Here is an 8,631-nt window from a genome sequence, read left to right on the forward strand (position 1 = left end):
ATGTAAGTTTAGTTTTTTTTGGGCTGGATGAGGTTTAAGGGAAGCTAATAACTATGTAAGGTGGCAGGAGAGCATTAGAAGGAGTAATTAACAGATGCTGGTCACTATGTCTCAACACAAAATGATCAATGTAGAACTTAGGGAGCAGGATAAAGAAATCACGAAACTGCTTTCGATGTTGCGACACAATATAAGGGTGTTGCGACATACCTCTAAAGATATCCCAAGAGGAGTGTATAGAATCCTTTGTTGCGACACAGGTCTGATGTATCGGACATCGACTCTGTACAGAAACTAACACGAGCCAGAGGGCGTTTTGGTTTGCATAATCAAACTTAAAGCTCTAGAACTTCAACTAACCTAGGTTTGACGACGAAGGCCACCTGAAATCTATAAATAGGATCTTTTTTTCACATGTTACGGACATCAATTACTTAGTATAGTTTTTTTTCTTTTAATTCCAGTTCAGATATTCTTTCTTTTAGGTTTTTAGAATTATTTTCAAGTTGTTCTTGCTTTATCTCGAGAGATCTGATTTGTAAAGACGATCAAACTTTGTGAATTCATATTCATCTTTACTACAAATCAGGTACTTTTTAAACTCTACACCTCAATTAAATTATCATGTTCTATCTTTAACTCAATTCCATATTATTTATGAAAACCATGGAGGAACTGATCCCTCTATGGGGATTAGCGAGTGGAGGTATGATTTGTTAACTGTTTTATAGGGCTACTCAACGGATCAACTGTTTGGGAAAGGAAGAACCTAAACCCTAGGAAGTCATTAACGGGGGCATGAACCCAGCAAATACTAAATAAATAATTAAAATAATTTTATCAAAGAAAAATTAATTAAAATGCTGACTGCTTGTCAAAATCGTGGTCCCAAATCCACTATTTCTGACACTACTGAAAACGAGCTGTTACACAAATATACAGTAATGGTCCATTTATTTGCTAAATGCAAAAGTTGTGAAATCACCTTGACTTATTGAATCAATGAACTTGGATATATGATGGATATTATTAACATAATTTAACTTGATATGATGGAAATTTTCTACATAATGGCAAATATCAACATCCTAACTTTAATAAAAATAAGACTAAATTCTGCTTCTTATTGACATTGGCTATTTGTTAAAATACAAGCCATGGGAAGGGAAAATAAAATAAATAAAATAAAATGGATGGCTAGTTATTTCCACCCAGCAAAGAGGTAGACGAGAGTCTGCTTGAATTAGCAATACTGTGAGGATATGTTACCGGCATGAAAAAGTTGGGAATGAATGAATTATTAGGTACTGTCGGAGGAGGAAGCAACCATTTGGTACCTTCAACGTAGTCAAGAACCAAGAATGGTTTAGCTTCCGCATCCGATAGTTGTTTGACGAATTTCTCTCGTGTAGCAGGAGTCGCGCCTTTCCCCGTGCATTTGTATTCTCCGTAGTACACAGTGCTGCGTGTCAAACCATTCTCACATTATATATCTTAATAAATTTATCAATAAGTTGGGAAAGATTAGTTTACTTGTAGGCATGTAACGTTGTAAGGCTGAGTATTATCTTACTCGGCTCGTTCAGGTTGGCGATTACTAGACCATCCACCAGGATGGACGATTTCGTCCATTTCAGTATAAGAATAAACAACCCTCGGACTGCTATTCCAGGCCCTGCCCAAAAATACGTCTTCGCTGTTCCTGTAATTCTGCCATGCACGAACGAATAACCCGTGTCTCCGATGAACTTTCTCGCGCATGTGCTGTAATTATTGCCATTTCCGGATCTCCTTCCGGATCTCCTACCACGAATATTTCCGTGTTCTGCATCCCACTTTTCTTGTCAAATATATATATGGGGGTATAATACATCATATTTCACGCATTGGGAATATGAATACCAGATATAAGATGCCGCTTCCGAAAATGAAATCAACATGCCACGAATATGCAATCCTTAAAGAAATGGTTGCCCCTGTCATCGCACAAAGTGTCTGGAAGCCAATATCTTGCAGTTATAGAAGCCGACCTGTCGCCGGAGACTCTCAGAGCAACCGCCTGTCTCCTACCATTTTCCCGTCTGGCCTTGGAGCGAGTTCTATATGCATAACATGCCACCATAAAAAAAATCCCTTAATAATCAATTCAATAAAGGACAGATCATGGTTGTCTAAACTCTACATTAACTTACACTATATGAGATTAGCACCCACAAAGTAATTACTCTCAGTAATAAGAGTGGCACTATCTACGGTTCCATATTGCTTGGCGGTGCCGTCAAATGTCAAATTTGGCATGTTTTTAGGATCTCCTAACAATGTAATGAAAGGCTTATTTCTTTCAATTCTAATTTTCTCTTTGTAAGATCCAGGTCCGATGGATATAATCAGCGTTGGCGTTCCCTGATGGAACGCTCTCGATGGCTTTGGTTATGGTATCGAATTCTCCACCCCACCTTGCATCACCTTTATGATTCTAGTTCTGTCTCGGCTTGAACCAATTCAGGGTCTAAGGTTGTACCCCTTTCCTTCACCGGCTTGATAATGCCATTAAACCAAGCTCCACTTGGGATTTATCTGCGGTATTGGTTGTGACACAACAATCGGAGCAAAGAGGAGAATACTTACACACATTGCTAGAGCATAACTTCATTGCCCTCGATTCTTTTTCCATCCATTTCCTCCTCCTCCTTTCCTTTTAATAAAAAGAGTAATTTGTTTATTTCTTCGTTTATTGATTATTGAGGTTGTCTTTGAATTCTAAGTGACTCCAATTATAAGATAAATTGGTGACAAAAAAAATATTAAAACAAATGAGCCTTGGAGGATTCCTCGCATTGCCACTCATTTGCGTAGTTCTTGGTGCAAGCATGCTACAGTTCAGACCGAGCATTGGCAGTTGATCGCCATTAATGAGTATAAATTGATAAATTGTTGCCAAATACACGGAATTTGGACTTCAGACACCCATGATCATTGAACAATATCCTAAGTGCAAACCTAAACCGGGTGAATTTAATGTAAGGAATGGAATATTTATGTTGTTGCCTTCATTTGTTGCCCCGTTAATACTTGTTTATTTTGAAGTTATTACTAATTAATTATCTATTAGGTTTATATAAATGAGGAAAAGTTTGATTCTAATTGGAAATTGCCAATTAAGTTTTATGTTTCCTTTCTTTCATTCGTGAAAGGTCGAAAAAATTTGTTGATAGAATCTACGAAACACAATACCGAACATAAAATATCTATAACGTACTAAGTTTCTAAATAAAAATATAAATTTATACGGCAATTTCACACAAGTTGTGATTATATAAACATAGGGAATACATCTTAAAGTATATTATAGGAACAGATTTAAATTAAGCAAGTATTATATACTAAAAAAGAATCAAATGGTAATTAACAAAGTTAATATTATATTACTTCCATACTTTGTGGTCACGACATCAGCAGCAGTTTTGGCCTGAAATCCATTATTAACTCTCGTTCATCTTATAGAACACATAACCTTTTTTTAGCTATCAAATACAATAAAATCTATTAAAAAAAACTAAGTTAACTATTTAACCTGTAAAACATATATTATTACAAAATGACTTGATTTAGCTATTAAAAAAAAGCCAAAATTATGTGAAAAGGGCTATAAATAACATTATAAATCGTGGATTCGAGCATGAAGTCGTGTACTTGACATACCGTAATTCCGTGTAGTAGATTAAACTAATTTCCGCACTTTAGGAGGTTGAAAGCAAGCATTTTCGTTAGATTTTAATTATGTTCTTACAACTCTTCTTAATGTATGTGATGTACAAATTGAGCCTTTTATTAACCTTAGGGGCTGGATGAGGTTTAAGGGGAAGCTAATGAACTGTGTAAGTGTGCAGGAGAGCATTAGAAGGAGTAATTAACAGATGCTGGTCACTATGTCTCAACACAAAATGATCAATGTAGCAACTTAGGGAGCAGGATAAAGAAATCACGAAACTGCTTTCGAAGTTGCGACACAATATAAGGGTGTTGCGACATACCCCTAAAGATATCCCAAGAGGAGTGTATAGAATCCTTTGTTGCGACACAGGTCCTGATGTATCGCGACATCGACTCTGGACGGAAACTAACACGAGCCAGAGGGGTTTTGGTTTGCATAATCAAACTTAAAGCTCTAGAACTTCAACTAACCTAGGTTTGACGACGAAGGCCACCTGAAATCTATAAATAGGATCTTTTTCACATGTTACGGACATCAATTACTTAGTATAGTTTTTTTTCTTTTAATTCCAGTTCAGATATTCTTTCTTTTAGGTTTTTAGAATTATTTTCAAGTTGTTCTTGCTTTAACTCGAAGATCTGATTGTAAGACGATCAACTTGTGATTCATATTCATCTTTACTACAAATCAGGTACTTTTTTAAACTCTACACCTCAATTAATTATCATGTCTATCTTTAACTCAATTCCATATTATTATGAAAACCATGAGGAACTGATCCCTCTATGGGGATTAGCGAGTGGAGGTATGATTGTTAACTGTTTATAGGCTACTCAACGGATCAACTGTTGGGAAGAAGAACCTAAACCTAGAAGTCATTAAGGGGGCATGAACCCAGCAAATACTAAATAAATAATTAAAATAATTTATCAAAGAAAAATTAATTAAAATGCTGACTGCTTGTCAAATCGTGGTCCCAAATCACTATTTCTGACACTACTGAAACGAGCTGTTACACAAATATACAGTAATGGTCCATTTATTTGCTAAAATGCAAAAGTTTGTGAAATCACCTTGACTTATTGAATCAATGAACTTGGATATATGATGGATATTATTACATAATTTTAACTTGATATGATGGAAATTTTCTACATAATGGCAAATATCAACATCCTAACTATTAATAAAAATAAGACTAAATTCTGCTTCTTATTGACATTTGGCTATTTGTTAAAATACAAGCCATGGGAAGGGAAAATAAAATAAATAAAATAAAATGGATGGCTAGTTATTTCCACCCAGCAAAGAGGTAGACGAGAGTCTGCTTGAATTAGCAATACTGTGAGGATATGTTGCCGGCATGAAAAAGTTGGGAATGAATGAATTATTTAGGTACTGTCGGAGGGGAAGCAACCATTTGGTACCTTCAACGTAGTCAAGAACCAAGAATGGTTTAGCTTCCGCATCCGATAGTTGTTTGACGAATTTCTCTCGTGTAGCAGGAGTCGCGCCTTTCCCCGTGCATTGTATTCTCCGTAGTACACAGTGCTGCGTGTCAAACCATTCTCACATTATATATCTTAATAAATTTATCAATAAGTTGGGAAAGATTAGTTTACTTGTAGGCATGTAACGTTGTAAGGCTGAGTATTATCTTACTCGGCTCGTTCAGGTTGGCGATTACTAGACCATCCACCAGGATGGACGATTTCGTCCATTTCAGTATAAGAATAAACAACCCTCGGACTGCTCTTCCAGGCCCTGCCCAAAAATACGTCCTTCGCTGTTCCTGTAATTCTGCCATGCACGAACGAATAACCCGTGTCCTCCGATGAACTTTCTCGCGCATGTGCTGTAATTATTGCCATTTCCGGATCTCCTTCCGGATCTCCTACCACGAATATTTCCGTGTTCTGCATCCCACTTTTCTTGTCAAATATATATATGGGGTATAATACATCATATTTCACGCATTGGGAATATGAATACCAGATATAAAGATGTCCCGCTTCCGAAAATGAAATCAACAGTGCCACGAATATGGCAATCCTTAAAGAAATGGTTGCCCCTGTCATCGCACAAAGTGTCCTGGAAGCCAATGATCTTGCAGTTATAGAAAGCCGACCTGTCGCCGGAGACTCTCAGAGCAACCGCCTGTGCTCCTACCATTTTTCCGTCTGGCCTTGGAGCAGAGTTCTATATGCATAACATGCCACCATAAAAAAAAATCCCTTTAATAATCAATTCAATAAAGGACAGATCATGGTTGTCTAAACTCTACATTAACTTACCACTATATTGAGATTAGCACCCACAAAGTAATTACTCTCAGTAATAAGAGTGGCACTATCTACGGTTCCATATTGCTTGGCGGTGCCGTCAAATGTCAAATTTGGCATGTTTTTAGGATCTCCTAACAATGTAATGAAAGGCTTATTTCTTTCAATTCTAATTTTCTCTTTGTAAGATCCAGGTCCGATGGATATAATCACGCGTTTGGCGTTCCCTGATGGAACGCTCTCGATGGCTTTGGTTATGGTATCGAATTCTCCACCCCCACCTTGCATCACCTTTATGATTCTAGGTTCTGTCTCGGCTTGAACCAATTCAGGGTCTAAGGTTGTACCCTTTCCTTCACCGGCTTGATAATGCCATTAAACCAAGCTTCCACTTGGGATTTATCTGCCGGTATTGGTTGTGACACAACAATCGGAGCAAAGAGGAGAATACTTACACACATTGCTAGAGCATAAACTTCATTGCCCTCGATTCTTTTTCCATCCATTTCCTCCTCCTCCTTCTTTCCTTTTAATAAAAAGAGTAATTTGTTTATTTTCTTCGTTTATTGATTATTGAGGTTGTCTTTGAATTCTAAGTGACTCCAATTTATAAGATAAATTGGTGACAAAAAAAATATTAAAACAAATGAGCCTTGGAGGATTCCTCGCATTGCCACTCATTTGCGTAGTTCTTGGTGCAAGCACTGCTACAGTTCAGACCGAGCATTTGGCAGTTGATCGCCATTAATGAGTATAAATTGAATATAATTGTTGCCAAATACACGGAATTTGGACTTCAGACACCCATGATCATTGAACAATAATCCTAAGTGCAAAACCTAAACCGGGTGAATTTAATGTAAGGAATGGAAATATTTTATGTTGTTGCCTTCATTTGTTGCCCCGTTAATACTTGTTTATTTTGAAGTTATTACTAAATTAATTATCTATTAGGTTTATATAAATGAGGAAAAGTTTGATTCTAATTGGAAATTGCCAATTAAGTTTTATGTTTCCTTTTCTTTCATTCGTGAAAGGTCGAAAAAATTTGTTGATAGAATCTACGAAACACAATACCGAACATAAAATATCTATAACGTACTAAGTTTCTAAATAAAAATATAAATTTTATACGGCAATTTCACACAAGTTGTGATTATATAAAACATAGGGAATACATCTTAAAGTATATTATAGGAACAGATTTAAATTAAGCAAGTATTTATATTACTAAAAAAGAATCAAATGGTAATTAACAAAGTTAATATTTATATTACTTCCATACTTTGTGGTCACGACATCAGCAGCAGTTTTGGCCTGAAATTCCATTATTAACTCTCGGTTCATCTTATAGAACCACATAACCTTTTTTAGCTATCAAATACAATAAAATCTATTAAAAAAAACTAAGTTAACTATTTAACCTGTAAAAACATATATTATTACAAAATGACTTGATTTAGCTATTAAAAAAAAGCCAAAATTATGTGAAAAGGGCTATAAATAACATTATAAATCGTGGATTCGAGCATGAAGTCGTGTACTTGACATACCGTAATTCCGTGTAGTAGATTAAACTAATTTCCGCACTTTAGGAGGTTGAAAGCAAGCATTTTCGTTAGTTTTTAATTATGTTCTTGCAACTCTTCTTAAATGTAATGTGATGTACAAATTGAGCCTTTTATTAACCATAGGGGCTGGATGAGGTTTAAGGGGAAGCTAATGAACTGTGTAAGTGTGCAGGAGAGCATTAGAAGGAGTAATTAACAGATGCTGGTCACTATGTCTCAACACAAAATGATCAATGTAGCAACTTAGGGAGCAGGATAAAGAAATCACGAAACTGCTTTCGATGTTGCGACACAATATAAGGGTGTTGCGACAAACCCTTAAAGATATCCCAAGAGGAGTGTATAGAACCCTTTCTTGCGACACAGGTCCTGATGTATCGCGAGATCAACTCTGGACGGGAACTAACACGAGCCAGAGGGCGTTTTGGTTTGCATAATCAAACTTAAAGCTCTAGAACTTCAACTAACCTAGGTTTGACGACGAAGGCCACCTGAAATCTATAAATAGGATCTTTTTTCACATGTTACGGACATCAATTACTTAGTATAGTTTTTTTTTCTTTTAATTCCAGTTCAGATATTCTTTCTTTTAGGTTTTTAGAATTATTTTCAAGTTGTTCTTGCTTTATCTCGAGAGATCTGATGTGTAAAGACGATCAAACTTTGTGAATTCATATTCATCTTTACTACAAATTAGGTACTTTTTTAAACCATACACCTCAATTCAATTATCATGTTCTATCTTTAACTCAATTCCATATTAATTATGAAAACCATGAGGAACTGATCCCTCTATGGGGGATTAGCGAGTGGAGGTATGATTTGGTAACTGTTTTATAGGGCTACTCAACGGATCAACTGTTTGGGAAAGGAAGAACCTAAACCCTAGGAAGTCATTAAGGGGGCATGAACCCAGCAAATACTAAATAAATAATTAAAATAATTTTATCAAAGAAAAATTAATTAAAATGCTGACTGCTTGTCAAAATCGTGATCCCAAATCCACTATTTCTGACACTACTGAAAACGAGCTGTTACACAAATATACAGTAATGGTCCATTT

The 8,631-nt window shown here is 36.0% G+C and overlaps 1 protein-coding gene and 1 pseudogene across 1 annotated transcript; both read right to left on the reverse strand.

Annotated features, from left to right (window-relative positions):
- Positions 1-991: 991 nt before the first annotated feature.
- LOC107947625 (pectinesterase PPME1) lies at positions 992-1,820 on the reverse strand. The gene is made up of 2 exons (XM_041110612.1): positions 1,574-1,820; positions 992-1,462 (listed from the first exon to the last, which is right to left on the reverse strand). Exons 1-2 carry the CDS (start codon positions 1,759-1,761, stop codon positions 1,198-1,200), a joined length of 453 nt encoding a protein of 150 aa, XP_040966546.1. The 5' UTR covers positions 1,762-1,820; the 3' UTR covers positions 992-1,197.
- Positions 1,821-4,794: 2,974 nt separating this feature from the next.
- LOC107957932 (putative pectinesterase 63) lies at positions 4,795-6,573 on the reverse strand (annotated as a pseudogene).
- Positions 6,574-8,631: the final 2,058 nt, after the last annotated feature.

Source organism: Gossypium hirsutum, unplaced genomic scaffold (assembly GCF_007990345.1).
Source record: "Gossypium hirsutum isolate 1008001.06 unplaced genomic scaffold, Gossypium_hirsutum_v2.1 scaffold_1475, whole genome shotgun sequence".
Classification (NCBI taxonomy): domain Eukaryota; kingdom Viridiplantae; phylum Streptophyta; class Magnoliopsida; order Malvales; family Malvaceae; genus Gossypium; species Gossypium hirsutum.